This window comes from Heterocephalus glaber, unplaced genomic scaffold (assembly GCF_053883595.1).
Source record: "Heterocephalus glaber isolate CG9 unplaced genomic scaffold, H.glaber_assembly_v1.0 deba00001662, whole genome shotgun sequence".
Taxonomy (NCBI): Eukaryota; Metazoa; Chordata; class Mammalia; order Rodentia; family Bathyergidae; genus Heterocephalus; species Heterocephalus glaber.
In genome coordinates this window covers 5,388,904-5,408,230 of record NW_028258403.1, presented here as the reverse complement: position 1 = coordinate 5,408,230, position 19,327 = coordinate 5,388,904, and the positions used below count along the sequence as shown (strand labels likewise).

At 47.1% G+C, this 19,327-nt stretch overlaps 3 protein-coding genes across 9 annotated transcripts; 2 read left to right on the top strand and 1 right to left on the bottom strand.

The window, feature by feature from the left end:
• Window positions 1-187: 187 nt before the first annotated feature.
• On the top strand, window positions 188-3,873 carry Chmp4a (charged multivesicular body protein 4A). Its single transcript, XM_004864112.4, has 6 exons — window positions 188-481; window positions 1,923-2,072; window positions 2,164-2,341; window positions 2,732-2,846; window positions 2,993-3,128; window positions 3,558-3,873. The coding sequence occupies exons 1-6, from the start codon at window positions 451-453 to the stop codon at window positions 3,614-3,616; spliced, it is 669 nt and encodes a 222-aa protein (XP_004864169.1). The 5' UTR covers window positions 188-450; the 3' UTR covers window positions 3,617-3,873.
• A 783-nt stretch (window positions 3,874-4,656) lies between these two features.
• On the bottom strand, window positions 4,657-11,926 carry Tssk4 (testis specific serine kinase 4). 3 transcript variants are annotated; one of them, XM_021243853.2, is made up of 4 exons: window positions 11,772-11,926; window positions 6,299-6,541; window positions 5,557-5,920; window positions 4,657-5,120 (listed from the first exon to the last, which is right to left on the bottom strand). In XM_021243853.2, coding segments are annotated over exons 1-4 (783 nt in total). In that variant the 5' UTR covers window positions 11,774-11,926; the 3' UTR covers window positions 4,657-4,946. The 3 variants fall into 3 exon arrangements, with proteins under 3 accessions (XP_021099512.2, XP_087053349.1, XP_087053348.1); XM_087197223.1 differs by lacking the exon at window positions 11,772-11,926 and adding an exon at window positions 11,634-11,725 and having other exon boundaries at window positions 6,299-6,513; XM_087197222.1 differs by lacking the exon at window positions 11,772-11,926 and adding an exon at window positions 6,876-8,333 and having other exon boundaries at window positions 6,299-6,513.
• Window positions 11,927-12,907: 981 nt separating this feature from the next.
• Window positions 12,908-19,248, top strand: Tm9sf1 (transmembrane 9 superfamily member 1). Of its 5 annotated transcripts, none has more exons than XM_004864105.4 (6): window positions 12,908-13,093; window positions 13,710-14,071; window positions 14,805-15,426; window positions 16,094-16,279; window positions 17,745-18,018; window positions 18,589-19,248. In XM_004864105.4, exons 2-6 carry the CDS (start codon window positions 13,727-13,729, stop codon window positions 18,980-18,982), a joined length of 1,821 nt encoding a protein of 606 aa, XP_004864162.1. In that variant the 5' UTR covers window positions 12,908-13,093; window positions 13,710-13,726; the 3' UTR covers window positions 18,983-19,248. The 5 variants fall into 5 exon arrangements, with proteins under 5 accessions (XP_004864162.1, XP_021099506.1, XP_004864166.1 ...); XM_021243847.2 differs by having other exon boundaries at window positions 12,934-13,093; window positions 13,695-14,071; XM_004864109.4 differs by lacking the exon at window positions 12,908-13,093 and adding an exon at window positions 13,130-13,435.
• The last annotated feature ends 79 nt before the right edge of the window (window positions 19,249-19,327 follow it).

The window sequence follows — 19,327 nt, the reverse complement described above, 5'->3', positions numbered from 1 at the left end:
CATGGCGTGGATTGTTTCTATTTTCTACTGTGAATGGGGTGGTTGTCCTGAGATCCCCAGACCAGAGTGTGGGATTGAGACCCACAGGTTCTGCCTTCACCCGTGACCCAGGCTGTGATCCCGAGGTCGTGAAGAACTCTCACCGCGCTCTTAGCGGTGCCCTCCCAAAGAGCATTTCCTTTTAGGGAGCCAAGACGATTTGGGGGTGTGGGGGGGTCTTTTCAGGTAGTAGAAATGAAGCGGCCCCTTTAAGAGGGGTAGGCTGGCTCAGCGGAGGCTCTGGCACGTGACAGCGCGGTTTCTCTGCGGCTGCGGACGAAGTCACCTTAAAAGGTGGCGCCCAAAGGAGGAATTGGCCCAGACCCTGAGCTCTGAAAACCACCTTCGGGGAGCGAGGCGGAAGGGTGCGGGGCACCAGCCGAGGGCAGAGGCGCGAGAGCCGAGGTCGCCATGAGTGGGCTCCACCGACTCTTCGGAAGGGGTGAGCCCGGGACAGCCAGGCCGCCGGGAGGAGCTGGCCGAGCCGAATGGGGGGTGGGGAGAACCGCTGCTCCGGGCCAGGGGAGCGACCGAGGGGCTGGCTGCCCGACCTGGCCCGCGGAGGGGACGGGCTCAGTGCTGGTGCCGGAAGGCCTCGTCCCTCTACCTTGTAGCGTTGTAGGGGCGCCTTGTCCCCTCTACCCTTATTCCCAAGGCCACAGAAAGAGCTCGGGTCCCAGGGCACACAGACTTGAGAGAGTGGGACCCCCTGCACAGGCGCGGGAACTGCTTTGCAGGTGCCTCCCCCGCCCTTTTCCTAAACCCTGATGCTTACTCTGTGCTGAGCAAGAGAGAACTAAAGTGAAGAAGAAAAATGGCTACCTGAAGCTCAGGTCTGGAGGGGAGAGACAAGCAGAGACAGGGATTTACAGTGTAGCTCGGCAACTCAGTGAGCCAGTGCTCCCAGAAAGCCAGGGTGAGGCAGAAGTGGAAGGGGGCGTGGAGTGTTTGGTCCAGAAGACTAGCGGCTTGCAGGTGCAGCAGTGACAGCCTTCAGTAACACAGGCAGGGAAGCTTGTGGTATATTTAGGGAATAGACAAATGGTGGGCTTGTGTGTGTTAGTGTGTGATGTTAATGAAGGGGAGAGAAGAGTAAAGGGAGAATAGTGATGGAGAGGTCAACATTGCAAGACAGGAAAGGCCCATCTCCCTAAAAAGTGTTGGATTTTAAACTGGGTGTGGTGGCACAGGTGTGTGATCTGGGCACTTGGGAGGGAGGATTGGGAGGCTGAAACTATGGGACTGTAGAAAAAATCAAATGGAAAAACAAAGTTTTGGATTTTCTCTTGTAGGCAAGAGATTATTGAAGAATTTAAGCAGTCTTGGGCCAGCAGGCTTTGATTTGAAAAAACTGACTGTTAAAAGTATGGAAGTTGAAGGGAACGATTGAAATCAGAAAGTTTTCTCCAGCGCCTTGCACTTCATTTAGTTTGGTCTGTGGAGGGAGGACCTTTGGCATCTCCTAGGATAGCAAATGGAACAGTGTTGTCAAAAAGTGACTGAAGGGGCCGGGGATTTAGCTCAGTGGTGCCACTGCCTGCCTCGAAAGCCCAAGGACCCAAGTTCAATCCCCAGTACCTGAAAAAAAAAAAAGTGACTAGAAATGACTGAAAGGCAGCTGGGAACACGAGGACGAATGTTGGCTTTCGAAGTCATATTGCCACATTTTGATTCCTGCTTTATCTGTTAGCAGTTGTGGTTTTAGACAAAACATTTAACATCTTTGTGCCGTTTTCCTATTTGGAAAGTGAAGATAGTACATTTGTGGTAGAGAATCACTTGGAGATTAGTGATGAGACAGGCGTCTAGTACACTGTCCTCTCCATGATTGGTGGCTAATATTTTTCTTCACACCCTATGGGCCTGCTGCACTGGACTCCTAGGGAAGAAGGACAAGGGGCCAACTCCCGAAGAAGCAATACAGAAACTGAAGGAGACAGAGAAGATACTGATCAAAAAACAGGAGTTTCTGGAGCAGAAGATTCAACAGGAGCTACAGACAGCCAAGAAGCACGGGACCAAGAATAAGAGAGGTAATGAGGGACAGGAGCCCCTGGAGAGGACCCGGGGCTGACGCAAGTGCTTCCGACTCTGATGTTCAGATCAGGGTGTGGGCTGGGTCAGCCGCCCTACAGGCTCTGCGGAGAAAGAAGAGATTGGAACAACAGCTGGCACAAACCGATGGGACATTATCCACCCTGGAGTGTCAGCGTGAGGCCATTGAGAATGCCACCACCAATACAGAAGTGCTTCGTACCATGGAGCTTGCAGCCCAAGGCATGAAGAAAGCCTACCAGGACATGTGGGTATGGGGGGCAGTGGTGGAGGGGACTCAGGCACTGGGGAGGGTGGCTTGGGATTGTACTTGAAAGCTGAAAGCCTCCCTGAATGTGAATTTACATCATGCTTATGATGACTAGACCTGTGTCTCCCTCCTTGCTTCTTTTGCTGGCTGGGGCATTCTAAGGAGTAAAGCTGCTTTCTCTAATTGTTAAAGAGCCTTCAGGGAAAGGAGTGCATCCTGTCCTCTCCAGTGTGACTTCTGACTGTTTCGTAGCCCAGACTTGCCTCTTTCCCCTTTTGCTGACATGGGCTTCTTGTGAGGCCATGGTCAGGCCAGGCTTCATTCCTGCAGGTGAGAAGGTCGGGAGGGGTTGCCGCCTAATCTCTTGGCTGTATGTCTTGTTCTCAGGGACACTGACAAGGTGGATGAACTGATGGCCGATATCACGGAACAGCAGGATGTGGCCCAGCAGATCTCAGATGCTATTTCTCGGCCTCTGGGTTTTGGAGATGACATTGATGAGGTGACTCGGTCCCGGTTTGAGGGAATACCGAAGAAAATATGGGACTGGCCAGAAAGAATGTTGGGGACAGTCCCTTGGGACCAGTCTGCTTTTGGAACTGGATGCTTCCTGTCTTGGTCTTATCAGTTTTGTCATCCTGTATCTAGGATGAGTTGTTGGAAGAGCTGGAGGAGCTGGAGCAGGAGGAATTGGCCCAGGAGCTGTTAAGCGTGGGTGACGAGGAAGAAGAACCCCCTGTCCAATTGCCTAGTGTACCTTCTATACATCTGCCTGCAGAGCCAGGTACCCAGAGCTATTCACTGTCCTGAGGCCTTGAGAAGGTTGGAAAAGATTTGGGATAAAATTATTCCCCACTCATCCTGCCACAGAAGATCCAGGCAGAAAGCAGTGCTTGTAGTGATGCAGGTTGTTGACTGCATAATGGCTTGGGACTAAAATGGAGCAGGGCAGAAATCCAGACTTCAGCCTGGGCTCCACACAGCAAGCTGCATAGCCTGCTTTAGGGCTGTGGATGCTATGAAGAGAGGCACCTTTCTAATTTGCATAAAGGTGCTATGGGAATGAATGGGCAGCAAACCAGCATGCAGAAGGCCTTTTAGGTTGTTTGCTAGAGAGACAATTCTAGCATGCTCTGGATGTCAGAGCAGGGCATAGCTGGAAACTTCTGAGGCATTAACACTTCTTTCTTCTCTGGGTGTCCTCTCCCCAAAGCTCCCAAAGCAGATGAAGACGAAGAAGAACTGAAACAGTTGGCTGAGTGGGTATCCTGATGAGCCTGGGCTTCTCTTCCTATGGCTTCCTGCATTGGTCCCTTTGCCTCAAGTGCCAAGTGCTGTGGTAAAAGCAGACAGCTCTTTGAGAAGCCCTGCTAAGGTGGTAGTATGATTCTATCTGAGCAAGGAGCATGTTGCCCTACCATCCCTGGTGGAAATCTTAAGACTCTAGCTGCATAATGCGCCCCTAGGCTCCTTGTGTTTGACAGGAGTTACGGTGCCCTTGTTCCTAATAAAATTGGGTAGATGGGTCATTGTGTGGGACTGTATTGGCTACTGAAACTCCCACAGGTTCTCTGACCATATTTTTTGTTTTTTGGAACCAGGGATTGAACTCGGGTCCTTGTGCTTGTGAAGCAGGTGGTGAAACCACTGAGCTAAATCCCCAGCCTTCTGAGCCTCTTTTTAAGCAGTGAATAATGAGAGTAATGAAGGGGGGCTGGAAAATCAAACAAAACACCATGTTTTTGCAGTGCTTGAGGATGTGTTCAGAGGAGACACTGTTTCATCTTTCAAGTTGGTTTGTGCTAGAGTTGCCTGTCACTAAAGTTGAGGAAACTGCCATCATTACTTATCTGTGGAGCCATCTCTGAGTCTTCTTCACTGCTTTCCTTTGGTCCTGCCTCTGTCAAGACAGCCCCATGATTTACTGCCCTTTTTGCTTTTGCAAAGTACATGTTTGAGAAGAGAGAGTGAGAACACAGGAGTGGCCAGGGAAGTAGCTTTGCTTTATCTGAACACACACTCAATAGCACTCACCACTGGATTCTTGGTTAGCACTCTGTCTGGGAGCTGCCGTGTGTGGTGCTTGGACTCTCTGGTATTGTGTCCATACAAGTTACAGTGATGTTAGAGGTGGGAGAAGGAACCAAGGTACTGAATATAACCTATTTGTCATTTGTGAAAGAGCAACTGATGCTATCACTTTGAACTATAGACAAATAGAGCCATAATCAAAATGAAACAGCTAGGGTGTTTGAACATTAGAGAACAAAAGACAAAAATAATGAGAATGCACATACCTAAAATAACAAAACTTTCAAAATTCAAAATGAGGTTTTAATTGAGCTTCCCTTACCCCACAAGATGGACTGTGAACTACAAACTTTGCTGAACAGATGTCAAGATTACTGGTCACAGGCTCTGAGCAGAAATCCATCTCTGACCCGCAGCAGTGTTCCCACCAAGATTCCCTTTGGCAAAGAGCATCTTTGACCCTAGCTGATGAAAGTACATCAGAATTGGATTTATTTTTAGTATAAAAGATTTGTCAACCCTGACCTTCCTGCTTTGCTCCTGTCAGCCCCCTGCCTTAACCATTTTCAGGTCATTCCAAGGGCTGCTGAGAATTAGTGGTGTTGGGAGCCTGGTACGTGGCCTCAAGCAGCTTGATCTCATAGGTGGTTGGCTCAGGCTGGAACTTGACCACCCAGGGGTCCTTGATGATGTCCAGGATGGTGGCACGCTTGGCAGCTTGGCATAGCATCTGGAGGATCAGGTTCTAGGACAGAGGAGAATGAGGTCTTGACTGAGTTTGCCCTCACCGTGCCACACAGGCACTGAGCAGCTGGGCCTAAACATGAAGCAGGCCAGCCTGGACACCACTCTGGTGAAAGGGGTTTGGCCCTGGTTTTATGCTGTGGGGAGAGCCAGACATTCCCTGCAAGAGGAGACCAGCCCATGGGGGCAATCCCTTGCCTAAACCCCTTCTGGCCTAAAGGGACAGAAGCTGAAACATGTTTATCAAGTGTGTCTAAGACATGGAGGTCAATGTCTGACCCTGTAAGTCCTCCCCACTACAACATGAAAAGGGCTAGAGTACGAGATGGCATGGTTGTGGGAGGAGCCTTCCCCAGTGTTCTGGATGCCTAGGTTTAATATTCCGTCCCCTCTATAGATCATCCCTAAAGCCTCAGCCCTCCAGGGGGAGCCAGCACCTTGCATTCGTGGGAGATGGTATGATTAGGTGGGAAAGTGACCTCCTTCCGAGTCCCTCTCAGCAGCTTCTTGAGATTGGTGTCATCAAAAGGCAGACGAGCAACCACTAGAGTGTAGAGGATGACGCCCATGCTCCAGGTGTCAGACAGGAAAGGGTTGTAGGGCAAGCCTCTCAAGACCTCCGGACAGGAATAAGCAAAGCTGCCACAGTAGGTCTGGCTGAGATGGGAAACAATGCTCGCACAGTGGTAAGAGGAGCTTTTATGGCCAGTCTGGTTAGGAGACACCATCTTGGCAAAGCCAAAGTCTGAAATCTTCACGTTCTCCTGCTTATCCAGCAACAGGTTTTCCAACTTTAAGTTCCTGCCAGTAGCAAAAAGATTAGTGGTCAGATTGAGGATAAGGTTTATTATATTTGGAGCTGAGGCGCCAGGAGTCAAGAGGCTAGAGATGGATGAAGACAGGCAAAGTGGCAGGGATATGCCATTATGAGAGCAAAGGGCAGTAAAGAAGGAGCCACAGAGCAAAAGGGGAGAGTGATTGTTACTTGGAGGGGCATTAATAGTTCTTTGCACACAGTATGTATTTAGAAATGTCCTGTATTAGATGATTGAACTAAAGTGGATAAATGAGCCTCCGTATTGAGCAGGGAGATCAAGAGATGAAAAAAGGGCAGAAAATAGTGTGTATAAAACCCCCTGGAGAGCCCAAGATTCCCAGTTCAGGTGGTCATGCCCTCACCGGTGCACGATGCCCTTGCTGTGCAGGTAGGCGATGCCCAGGGTTATCTGTGAGAACCACTTGCCAGCAAGGGCCTCAGAGCAGGCCCCATAGCACTGGATCCATTCAAGGATGTCACCACCCTGAGCCAGCTCCAAAATGATGTACACTCGAGATGTGGTCTCAGTGGCCTGATAGAAGCTGATGAGGTACTTGTGCCGCAAGACTTTCATTACCTGACCCCAGAAGAGGCAACCATCAAACCTGGGAAAGGAGAACCCTGGCTGTACTCCTACCCTCCAGTGTCTTCCCACTGTAGTAGGTCTTCTTTCTTACAGCTTTGGAACAGAATCAGCCCCTCCACTTCCAAGGGCAGGAGGCTTGTGGGCAAACCCTGTTTACACTTCCACGGGGCAGGAGGTGAGTGTGTGTGTGTGGGAAACAGTTTGAAAATATCTTAAGGAAGTTTCCCATCTGTCTAGTGAGATGCTTGGTTCTGGTTTGAGGCTTTGGCTCATCTAGGCCTCGCCAGACCCATTCTGGAAAACCTCAAGTAGCTGAGTACAAAGTCCACTTCCCCCTTATCCTTGCTACTGACCTGTAACTCACGAGGCAGGAACTTGTTAAGGTAGTTGTCTGAGGCCTTCTTCTTAGAGATGATCTTGATAGCTACCATGACCCTCTCCTTTATGTGGTAAGCCTCATACACGGTCCCATAGGAGCCAGTGCCAATGACCTTGCCCACATTATAATTGTACTCCTCCAAGACAGAGCCATATGATGTGTTTGGTACTGCCTCCATGCTGTCTCCCTTCCCCACAGTGTTAGGCTTGCTAAGAGAAGGGTGCTCTGCCGCTTAGAAGCCTCTGTGTCCTGTGAGGCAGTGCCTTGGGCCACAAAAAGCTAGGGTACCAAAGTGAAGGTAGTTTCCAGATGCTTGCCTATATAGTCACACAAGTCTGGGATGCTGGGCTCAGCCCTCCACTAAGAGCTTGAAGGGGCAAATAAGAGAAGCAGTTCTTTTGTCTCCACTGGCTGTTTTTACTTCTTCCCCTTGGATATGGAACTCCCCGAGGTCTCAAATTCTATACACATCACAATCCCTCTCCCATCTATCAACGGTCACATAGTTTGAAAATGAAATGCAGTTTGGAAAATATTCATTCCCAGAATGTTCTGCAAGTTGGTGAGATGCCACCATGGATGTTCCCTCTTTATTTATGTTGACTCAGCACTTTCTATGTCTGTATAGTAGGCTGAATACTAGGATATATTGAACAGTAAGGTTAAGGTATCTATGATTCCAGACTTTACAGTCCACCATGAAAAACACCAGAGTGTATGTATATCTTGTATCTGTAGTCATTCCAAAACCTCATGTGCTCATAGGTGGAGCTTTTCAGAGGTGGCTGGATCTAGGCTGTGATATTGGGACTAAGCATGTATGGTGCTGGTTCTGGGTATAGATAATGAGATGGCCCACCCTGGGTGTGGGTGACTCAACCCAAAAGCTTATAACCTGGATTGGATAAAAGAAAAAGCAAGGCTTGCTGCTTCCTGCCTACCTTCCATGGACTGTGTCTCTTCTGCCATGCCACCCTGCCTTGGAACTCGTCAACTGAAACTCTACAAGCCGTGAGTTATAATAAATCTTTTCTCCTTTAACTTGTGGGTGTTGGATATTTTGTCTCCACAATGAAAAAGTAATTAAGACTGTGTATTACAGAAAATTGAAGGTATTAAGAGCATACTCTAGCAATTTAACTTTGAGATGCACTGACTTTCCATGTCCCTGAATTTTCTAGTTTTCGTCAGCCCTCTGGTTACAATGGAGTTGTATCTTTCTCTATTTCCTTTTTTTTTTTTAAGTGTTCCTTGGGATTGAACCAAGTCCTTGCGTAGGTTAGGAAAGCACTGTACCACCAAGCTATATCCCCACCTTCTCCTTCTACATTTTAATCATATTCCAAGGGTTTTAGCAGTGATTTGACTCTTACATTTTTCCTTAAGGATTTCATCCACTCACTAGCCTTCACTTACTACAGTTATGCTTACTGCTCCTAATCTCATCTCTACTGTAGATATACCTCTGGAGTTCAAGATGCAGTGTTCTTGTTTCTTTTTTTTTTTTTTTTTTTTTTTGGTATTGGGGATCAAACTCAGTTCCCTGTGCTTGCAAGATGCAGTGTTCTTGTGCTTACATTACATGGACATATCTTTCCAAGCCACTTCAAACTCACCATGTCAATTGAACTTCTCATTTTTGCTCTTAGCCTTACCCCTTTTAGAATTTCTACTCTAGTTGTGTTTTTGAGACACAGGTTCTCACTATGTAGTTCAGGCTGGCCTGAAACTCATGGTGATCCTCCTGCCTCAACCTCCTGAGTACGTGCACTACAGGTGTGTCACTGTGCCCAGCTAGTTGTCCTGTCTGGTCTTCTCATCCTGAAGTCCAAGACATAAAACTAAGCTTATTCTCACTGGAAACAACTCACTGTCTTCCCAATTTCCTCAGGATCAAATCACATTCACATTTGGCTTTAAAATGACCCTGTCTATCCCTCCAATTTTATCATTTAACCATATATAATGCGTCATCCAAACAGAATTGCTTTTTCATCTTTGTTCTCCTGGCAAACTCCTACTGCTCCTTGAGAACTTAGCTGTGGAGCTGTTTTAAAGAAGCCTTTACTGATCAAGCCAAAGGTGTTCCTCTCTTCTGGGTTCTCCCACAGCCCCGATACTTTCTTTGTCACAGCACCTAACACAGTGTCCATTATTGGTTTTCTTCCTTACATCCCTACTAGGCTTATGCAGGGAAATCAGTAATGAGAAGAGTGAGTTGAAGTCAGGTTTGACAAGAATGGGATGTAGGGAATGGAAAGGAGCTGGGTTTGGAAAATGAGCAGAATCACTGGGCCAAGCGAGGTTGGAAAAGAAAACACAACTTACAGAGACATACAGTGTTGAGATTTTCATAGCATCTTGAGTATAGGTGCTTAAATACTCATGGATGACCTAACCCAAGACTAGAATTTTCACGGCAGTGCCATGGAACAATGGAAGAAAAGGGAAAGAACATGTGAGCATGTGGCTAAAAGGATAAATCGTGGAATCCAAACTGTACAGGTAAGAAGTTCAAGCAAGGCTAAGGGCGCAGTGTGAAATGGAAGAACAAATTTGATGGAAAGAAGAGAAAGGTAGGAGGTTATGGTCACAGAGGGTTCTTTGGATTTAAGATGGTGGGGTGATGCTAGGAATGATGGTACATGTTTGTAATCCCAGCACTCGGGTTACAGCAAAAGGATTTCTAGTTCAGGACCGGCCTGGGATATACAGTGAGGTTGTTTCCAAAAACAGAACAAAAACTCCAAGAACAGATAATCCCATAGGCTAGTAATCAATTCCCACTTGACAGTCTGACCCTGCTGGCAGGAAAATTTTGAAGTTCTTTTGGAAGTCAGCTCTACATTTCCCCCTTTTTTTTTAGAAGGGACTTGATGGTTTTTTGTTTTGTTTTGTTTTGTTTTTGGTACCAGGGATCAAACTCAGGACCTTGCCCTTGCTGGGCAGGTGCGGCACCACTGAGCTACATCCCTGGCCCCTCTCTTTTTTTTGAGACGGGGCCTCACTACGTAGTTCAGGCTGGCCTTGAACTCACTAGTCCACTTTTCCAATGTAAGAAGATGAGCAGTTGTGCAGCAAGGAGGCCACCCAGTTCTGCCAATCTTTTGCTCCCAAAAACCTGCCCTTATATCTAAGGTAGACTGGTGACAGCTCTAGTCTCTCATTATGTATTGGGGTAAACCAGTTCATGCAAGGAATATGTATTTTAAGCTGTCTAGTATATAGAAAACATTATTAGATCCTGAAGATACAAAGATAAATTAGACACCTTGTGAAGAGTTAACAATTAGCAAAGGATAAAGACACATAAAATTACAGTAGAGTAATATTAAGTACCATAGACAAAACTGGAAGATGTTACAGAAGGCTTGATAAAGAATTTTTCATTTTCAGTGTTCAAAAAAAGTTCCAGGCAGTTACATAGGCAGTGGTAGATCTGGTAATCTAGGCAGAATAATAACATGAGGCTTCCAGGCTTAAGAGAACACAACTTCCACGATTTCAATTGGAATGCAGCATAGGATTCCAGAGAGGATTAGGTGTGTTGGTGCACACCTGTGATCCCAGCACTTGGGAGCCTGAGACAGGAGGACTGCTGTAAGTTCCAAGCCAGCTTGCGCTACACAGTAAGTTTAAGGCCAACCTGACCTACATAGCAGGACTGTTTCAAAACACAAAAGTAAAAAACAGTTGGGGATGGTGGCACAGGCCTGTAATCTCAGCACTCAGAAGGCTGAGGTAGGAGGATTGCTTCGAGTTTGAGGCCAGCTTGAACTACATAAAAAAGATTCTAGATAGAGCACAAGGTCCTGAGTTTGAGCCTCGGTACCAGAATAAATAAATAAATAAAATAAAAAAGATTCTAGACAGGGAATATATCTGGAGAAATAATTAGGATGTAGATCTGAAAGCCTTATATGTAAGCCTTATTTTACTTTTTCCATATACTTTCAGGCAAATTTTGCTGTGTATCAATATAGACCTTGTTAAAACAAACAAAAATATACATATACACATGCACATATATAGATGTTTAGCGTCCTTTTCCTTGAGATTGTGGTTTTATTGGTTTTTCTGAAACAGGGTGTTGCTACTGTATGTAGTTGAGGCTGTCCACTATGTACTGTAGTTCAGGATGGCCTCAGACTTTGTGGCAATCCTCTTGCCTCAGTCCCTTGAGTGCTGGGATTCAGGTATGTGCCACTATGCCTGGCAAGATTGTGACTTTAAAATATCCTTGCAATAGCAGTGTGAAAAATGATCCAAGTGGACAGTGACCAGGTGTCCAGCAAGATGGCTGCCATAGTAATCAAGGTGAGAGGATGGGGCCCTTGCCAAGGAAATGTCAGAGGACAAATACTGGAAGACAGGAAATAATGGAGGTAGCTTGTTGATACCAGTATTTGAAAGTGAAGTGTTAAGAGGTCCTGATTTCTGGCTTTAGAAACCAGGACGTTGTCAGTTAAGTATTGTAGGAAATACAATATTACTTTTCTAACTATAAAAATCATTGATTGTTGGGCCTACTGTAGTAGCTCATACTGTAGTCCCAAGTATTCAGGAGGCTGGGGCAAGAGGATGGTTTGAGCTGCAGTCCCAGGCCAGACTTGGCAACACAGCCTCATCTCCACCTCAAAAAAAAAGGCAAAGAAAAAAGAGCAGCAAGAAGAAAGGAAAGGGGGAAAAAATCACTGTGAAAAAACTCAACCCTTACTTCTTGGAAGCTCACCTGTTTATGGAGAGAATGACTAAATGAGAAAGAGCCATAATCATAGAAGTAGGTAAATGAAGTATTTTTCAAGCCAGAAATCACTTGTGATTTTCTACAAATCTTTTCCCTGGGAGAACCTCAAATCAGCTTCCTTACATGTTGCTTGCAGGAACTGGAAGTCACTGTTGGGAGGTCTGATTTCCAGAGAGAGCTTCCTTCAGGGCAGATCCAGTTTAAAATAACTTGAGATAACTGTCATGACTTCCCGTGGTAGCCCAAGCTGCATTTCCCAGATGCAGTGTGTACTTTTATTTTTGCTTTTATCTTTTTCTCTTGTTCTGACCAGGTTCATTCTGGAGAGCTGGTTTCTCCCATACCCCTTCACTCCTCACTTTTCAAAAAACTTTTGGCACCGTTAAAAAAAAAAGAGAGAGACAAGAGTAAACTTTTTCAAAATAATCTGCAATACAAAATTAACACAACACCAACCACATCCGCAGAGATACCTTAGAACAAACGCACAGGAAAAAAAGGAAAGTAAGGTAAGATTCTTCGCCTCCAGTTAACAATAACTGTCAAGCCAACCAACTTACAAAGTGAAAGGTCAGACACTATCTCTTCCTGCCTCTGTACCTAACCCTTTACTAACTGCTTACTGCCCGGCTCTGAACGTTCCCTGAAAAGCCAGGTACGGCCCCGGTGGAACTTCAGGAAGAGTCCCTCCCCACCACTCTCCCGGTACTAGAGTTTGAACCCATGGCCTCGTGCTAGCTAGGCAAATGCCCTAGCACTAAACTAAATCCCTACGCCTTTTTATTTCGTGACAAGGTCTCGCCAAATTGCCCAGAAGGGCATCTAACCTGCAGTTCTCCTGCCTCAGCCTCCCTCGAAGCTGGGATTATATAGGCGTGGACTACCACTCCTGGTAAAGAAAGACTTTTTTGTTTCTGTATTTGCTCTTTCCATGAGAGTCTATTCGTGACAGGTGGGAGGATTGTGAGACTGAGGCCATAAAACCTTTCACAAGAACGACTCATAAAGCCTCACCCGTGCCCCGCATAGGGACACGATACACCTTTCAGGGTTCACCTCAGCAGCCGGGAGCAAGTTCTATTGGTTCAGCGACACACGCTTCGGGGCGTCCACTGGGCGCGCGGGCCACCGCCAGTGCTGTCTCCCCTGATAGTCGCTGGGCAAGCGCGGCAGACACCACTGTCAGCCCTCCGCCCGCTCTAGCAGGAGGCGGCAGGGCCGGCTTGGGGTCGCCAGACCCGCGTCTTCCTGCGGACCAGCGTGTGGCCAGGTGGCGACATTTATCCAGAAAGGTCGTCTGCAGCCTCGGAGCCAGACCTCAAGCGAGCTCCTCTGTGGAAAGCTGCCCGCGAAGCCTTAGGGTGGCCAACACGTCAAAAGCTTCCAAAGTTCCAAGAAAAAAAGCTTCCGCCGGGTTGAGGTCCCCGCCGGTGAGGGCGGAAGTGGTAAGACTGACTTGTCCTGGGCTGCTTTGCCAATCGCCAGGAGGCCCCCCAGTGAGGGGCAGGCGCGCTGAGCCTCGTAGGGCTCCTGGAGCTTGGCTGGGCCTCTGGCTATAGAAAGGTTATTGGAAAGTACCGGACTGAGCCGAGGGGGATGTCCAGCGTGGTGTGGCCATAGCCACCGCAGTCAGGCGCAGCTACGGACAGCCCCGTGGAGGTCGGTCGACAGGGCCCCTCCAATTCCGCTGCACCGCGCTGGTCTGGGGGAGACCCCGGCAGGAGCCCAGGGCCAGCTACGGGGCCGCAGAGGCTACTGGCGCTGCCTTGGCCAGCCCTTCCCTCGGGGTGAGGACCCCAGAGCTGTGGCGGGAAGGGGCCGGAGCCGCTAGGCCGCACGGCGTTGCCATGGAAACAAGCGCGCTTAATTGAGGCCTGGGGTGGGCGGGCAACGGGAAGAGCGAGCTCAGGTTCGGGGAGGACTACAGAGCAGAGGCGAAACCGGGCCTTTGGGGGGTAGAAAGATGTGGCAGGTGTGGGGGATGGGAGGCCAAAGAGTGTCCTGACCCGCGAATCATGAGTTGATCCCCAGTTTCTGTAACTGCAGGATTCCCCCAAACAGGTTCTTCTGCCTCAAGGATGACAGTCCTAAGGCACCCTCGAAGTTGGAGCTGCCAGTGGTTGCCTATCGTGATACTGCTGCTGGGCATAGACCATGGGCCAGGGGTGCAAGGTGTGACACACTACAAGGCCGGTGACCCTGTCGTTCTATATGTCAACAAAGTGGGACCCTATCATAACCCTCAGGAAACTTACCACTACTATCAGCTTCCAGTGTGTTGCCCTGAGAAGATTCGTCACAAAAGCCTTAGCCTGGGTGAAGTGTTGGATGGGGACCGAATGGCCGAGTCTTTGTACAAGATCCGCTTTCGGGAGAACGTGGAAAAGAGAGTTCTGTGCCACATGCAGCTCAGTTCTGCACAGGTTAGCCTCTCCATTTTGGTTGTCACTTATCCCTTCTTCCCAGGGACTAAGAATGCCTTGCATTTATGCTTCAAGGTACCTTTATCATCTGACTTCATTCCAAATACAATTCCATGTGGCAGACAAGGCAGATGATATTATTATCCTAATTCAATTGACTAAGAAACATACTTGCTCAGAAGTGGCTTTAAGATTTACATAACGAATTGCACAAGCTGACTATCATTGGAGCTAAGGGTGCTCCAAGCTTCTCTGTTGGCAGTAAGGTCCCAGCTATCACTCCTGCATAGTTCTCTTTCCTTCTATCTCTTAGCGTTATCTCAGTTGTCTCTACCTAACCTGCCCTGTCTTCATTTTTTTCTTTAATAAATCCTGGCACTTAGTCTATTTCCAGTCTTTCTTACATTTGGCTCTCCTTTTTCTACTGTCACAATCATACTTGCTCTTTTATGGGGAATCCTGCTGTACTAGGATCTAATCCATTGCTAAACAAGGGACAGTTTTGTACCCCAAAGGACATTTAGCAATATCTGGAGACATTTTTGATTGTTGCACCTCAGGGATACTACTGGCATGTAGTGGGTAGAAGCCAGGGATGCTACATCCTACAGTGCATAGACAGTCAGTGCCCCTATACAATAAAGAATTGTCCAGCCCAAAATATCACTAGTGCTAAGGTTGAGATTCCCCACTCTCAGGGCTTGTATGACTGACTCCTGACTTGTTCTTACAGGTGGAGCAGCTTCGCCAGGCAATTGAGGAACTGTATTACTTTGAATTTGTGGTGGACGACTTGCCAATCCGTGGTTTTGTGGGTTACATGGAGGAGAGTGGCTTCCTGCCACACAGCCACAAGATAGGACTCTGGACTCATTTGGACTTCCACCTAGAATTCCATGGAGATCGAATAATATTTGCCAATGTTTCAGTACGGGACGTCAAGCCCCACAGCTTGGACGGGTTACGATCTGATGAGCTCCTAGGCCTCACCCACACTTATAGTGTGCGCTGGTCTGAGACTTCAGTAGAACATCGGAATGACAGGCGCCGTGGTGATGATGGTGGTTTCTTTCCTCGAACATTGGAAATCCACTGGTTGTCCATTATCAACTCCATGGTGCTTGTGTTTTTACTGGTGGGTTTTGTGGCTGTCATTCTAATGCGTGTACTTCGGAATGACCTGGCTCGGTACAACCTAGATGAGGAGACTAGCTCTGGAGGTTCTGGTGATGACTTTGACCAGGGTGACAATGGCTGGAAAATTATCCATACAGATGTCTTCCGCTTCCCTCCATACCGTGGTCTGCTGTGTGCTGTGCTTGGCGTAGGTTCCCAGTTCCTGGCCCTTGGCACTGGTGAGGTGATAAGAATTAATTGGGGATTTCTTTCAAGGGGTAGGTAGCTTGTTAGAAAAGCTTTGTGCTGCCAAGTTTGGTGATACATGTCTGTAATCCCAGTCCTCAAGCCCTGAGGAGAGGATCACATGTTTGAGCCCAGCCTGGGAAATTTAGTGACTTAGACCCTATCTCAAAAAAAATTTTTTAAATTTATTTTTAAAGGGTTGGGAAAGCCAGGTACAGTGGCACATGCCTGTAATCTCAGCACTTAGGAGGCTGAGGTAGGAGGATTACCATGAGTTCGAAGCCAACCCAGGCTATAAAGTAAGTTCAAGCCCAGTTTGAACAAATGGTGTGACTCTGTCTCAAAAAACTAAAATAAACAGTAAAGGACTGAGGATATAGCATAGGCTAAGGCCCTAGGTTCCTGCTCCAGTACTACAAAAGAAAAGAGAAAAAGAAGAAAAGATAAGGTCTGTGGATCTCCTATCCAAGGTGAGGGGTAGACCTAGGGGTTAAAGTGGCTTTAGTGAGGATGTGTTTTCTATTGTAGATTTTTCGGACAACAGATTTGGGCTAGGTTGTTTTGCTGGAGCCCCTGGGTCAGGGAAAAGGGAGGGCTGATTCTTCTGAAATTGCAGAGGGACAGATGAGACCTAACAGGCTTTCTACTACCACCTTGTAGGCATCATTGTCATGGCACTGCTGGGCATGTTCAATGTGCACCGCCATGGAGCCATTAATTCAGCAGCCATCTTGTTGTATGCCCTGACTTGCTGCATCTCTGGCTACGTGTCCAGCCATTTCTACCGGCAGATTGGAGGCGAGCGTTGGGTGTGGAACATCATTCTCACTACCAGTCTGTTCTCTGGTGAGGACTTCCCCTTTCCCTTGAATCTGCTTGGACTTAAGAACTAAGATCACATGCCAGGTGTGGTGGTGCATACCTGTAATCCCAGCATTTTGGAGGCTGAGGCAGGCGGATCACCAAGAGTTTAAGGCCAGCCTGGGCTATATAGTGAGTTCAAGGCCAGCCTAGACTACACAGCAAGACCCTGTCTCAAAAAAAAAAACCTAGGGCCTGAGATTTAGCCCAGTGATTCTGCCGCCTGCCTCAAAAGTGCAAGGACTGGAGTTCAATCCCCAGTACCAAGAAAAAAAAAAAACCTAGAACAACATCATGGAAGCTGGAATAGAATTGGAGTGAAGCTTTTTTTTTTTTTTTTTTATTGTCTTTTTGGTAGTGGGGATTGAACTCGGGATCTTGCACTTTCGAGGAAGGCGACAGAACCACTGAGCTAAATCCCTGGCCCTAGAGTGAGGCTTTAAGAGTAGGAATATAGGCCATAAAAGAGAAATGTAAAGAAGGGAGAAAAAGGATGGAAAGAAAAAAGAGTAAGATTTCCTTTGAATAATTAAAAGTCTTTAAGTTTTAAAACATTTTAGGCAATGTAGTAAGCACCTGACATATTTTCATCTCATTAAATCCTCACAGTAACTGTGAAATAGATGGTAACATTCCGTAGCACAGATGAGGAAACTGAACTTCAGCCTAGCTAAATAACTTGCCCAAGCTTATATTTCTACAAAGTAGTGAACCGTATTTCAGACCCAGGCAGTCTGAATCTAAGGCCTGTATTCTCAACTATTATACTTAATACTTTGAATTTATTTTTTTATACTCCCTCTTTTGCTTTGAAGATAGGCACACCTGTAATCCTAGCATTTCTGAAGGCTGAGACAGGATTATTGCTCTGTGAGTTAGAGGCCAGCCTGAGATACAGTGAGTTAAAGGCCAGCATGAACTTACATAGCAAGACCTCCATCTCACAAAACAAAAAAGAGAAAACAAAATAAGAACACACACACATACAAGGTTTGAAAAAAGGCAGTAGTAATCTGCATTCTGAATCCTACTTGTTCTAATTTTAAGTGTTTGACTTATATCCCATCACATTTATATTTGAAGCAGGGCTTTCTGAAAACGGGATTATCCAAAGGAATGTCTTTACTAGGAATCACCAATGCCACACAAGACAGACCACTAGAGGATTTGTGTCACTCCCAGATCATGATGTAGCAACAACTGCCTTGACACTGGGTCAGGAAGAGGGTACTGACAAGGAACAAAGAACAGTGGGATCAAAGGGTAAAGGTGAAAGCAGTGGCTTTCATGGACATCCAGGAGGACAGGTGGCTGTTACAGTGTGGCAGGCTGTTTCAGTGTGGCAGGCTGTTTCACCCCCCCCCCCCGTCCTTTAGGTCCAGTCTGAGTCAGTGCCCCCCTGAGATGTAGCTCCTAGTGCTCACCCTCCCTCTGGGGGCCATCCCTGCAGTGCCTTTCTTCCTGACGTGGAGTGTGGTGAACTCGGTGCATTGGGCTAATGGTTCAACACAGGCTCTGCCAGCCACCACCATCCTGCTGCTTCTGACGGTTTGGCTGCTGGTAGGATTTCCTCTCACCGTCATTGGAGGCATCTTTGGGAAGAACAACGCTAACCCTTTTGATGCACCTTGTCGCACCAAGAACATCGCCCGGGAGATCCCGCCCCAGCCTTGGTACAAATCTACTGTCATCCACATGACTGTTGGAGGCTTCCTGCCTTTCAGGTATCCTCCCTTTATTCCATGGCCATCACACTGAAGTTCTTGATTTCAACTCACCCATTACCATAACCCAGTGATAATCCCTGGATCGGTAGTACCCCAGGCATGAGCTTCAGTCAGTTTAGATATGGCAGTATCGCACTTGTAAAGGTCTCCTCCTTGATGAATTGAAAAAGTAATGAAATGGGCTTTAAGCCCCACATGATGCCTGTAAGCAGTAGGCAGAAACTAGGTCCTGGTTTATGTTTTGTATTCATGGGCATCCTGTGGGGCTTGAAGCTCATTTGATTACTCATTCAATATGCCGAGTACCTCTTTGTGTCAGGCATATAATGTAGTAAAATAAAATGAACAAGATCCTTATTTTTGATCTATCAGAGAAGATGTTTGGGAAATGAGAACAACTTATCATAGACAAGAATATCCATGAAGCTGGGAAATGTGGGACAGAGAATGGAGTGAACTCACTTTCCACAGTGACCAGCAACACGGGAGGGTGTGGGCTGTATTTTGGCTCACAGTGTGGTCAACGCACATTCCTTTGACCCTGTGTATCATCTCTTCTCTTCACAGTGCCATCTCTGTGGAGCTGTACTACATCTTTGCCACAGTCTGGGGTCGAGAACAGTACACTTTGTATGGCATCCTCTTCTTTGTCTTCGCCATCCTGCTAAGCGTGGGGGCTTGCATCTCCATTGCACTCACCTACTTCCAGTTGTCTGGAGAGGATTACCGCTGGTGGTGGCGATCTGTGCTGAGTGTCGGCTCCACCGGCCTCTTCATCTTCCTCTACTCAGTTTTCTACTATGCTAGGCGCTCCAACATGTCAGGGGCAGTACAGACAGTAGAATTCTTTGGCTACTCCTTACTCACCGGTTATGTCTTCTTTCTCATGCTGGGCACCATTTCCTTTTTTTCTTCCCTAAAATTCATCCGTTATATTTATGTTAACCTCAAGATGGACTGAGTTCTGAGTGGCAGAACTGTTGCTCTTCTCTCCCTTTCTTCATGCCTCCCCTGACTTGTCTTGACAGCTTCTCTTCTGACTGGGTGACTGAATTGTGTGCTGGCATTGTCCCCTTTGCCCTTTGGTCCTCCCTTCCCCACAGAGGGCCTGGAAATTATGAATCTATTATATAAGGAGTATATATTTGAACTTTTTAAGTTGCCTTTAGTTTTCGTCCTGATTTTTCTTTTTACAATTATCAAAATAAAATTTATTAAGAAAAAGGATCTTGTAGTTGGACGTTTTGGTCTGCTATAGAAACTCGAGGCCTGCTATTAGGAGCACAATCCTTTGGAAAGCTGAATC

What these genes read in the sequence shown, in the direction of transcription:
- Chmp4a (XM_004864112.4), top strand. Translation starts at nt 451, where the DNA reads ATGAGTGGGCTCCACCGACTCTTCGGAAGGG. An exon ending in CCACCGACTCTTCGGAAGGG is followed by an intron (nt 482 to 1,922) that starts GTGAGCCCGGGA and finishes CTGGACTCCTAG; the next exon opens with GGAAGAAGGACAAGGGGCCA. An exon ending in AAGAAAGCCTACCAGGACAT is followed by an intron (nt 2,342 to 2,731) that starts GTGGGTATGGGG and finishes TCTTGTTCTCAG; the next exon opens with GGACACTGACAAGGTGGATG.
- Tm9sf1 (XM_004864105.4), top strand. Translation starts at nt 13,727, where the DNA reads ATGACAGTCCTAAGGCACCCTCGAAGTTGGAGCTGCCAGTGGTTGCCT. An exon ending in TGCAGCTCAGTTCTGCACAG is followed by an intron (nt 14,072 to 14,804) that starts GTTAGCCTCTCC and finishes TTGTTCTTACAG; the next exon opens with GTGGAGCAGCTTCGCCAGGC. An exon ending in GGAGGCTTCCTGCCTTTCAG is followed by an intron (nt 18,019 to 18,588) that starts GTATCCTCCCTT and finishes TTCTCTTCACAG; the next exon opens with TGCCATCTCTGTGGAGCTGT.
- Tssk4 (XM_087197222.1), bottom strand. Translation starts at nt 7,079, where the DNA reads ATGGAGGCAGTACCAAACACATCATATGGCTCTGTCTTGGAGGAGTAC. An exon ending in AGCAAGGGCATCGTGCACCG is followed by an intron (nt 5,921 to 6,298) that starts GTGAGGGCATGA and finishes TGCTACTGGCAG; the next exon opens with GAACTTAAAGTTGGAAAACC. An exon ending in CCATCTCCCACGAATGCAAG is followed by an intron (nt 5,121 to 5,556) that starts GTGCTGGCTCCC and finishes CCTCTGTCCTAG; the next exon opens with AACCTGATCCTCCAGATGCT.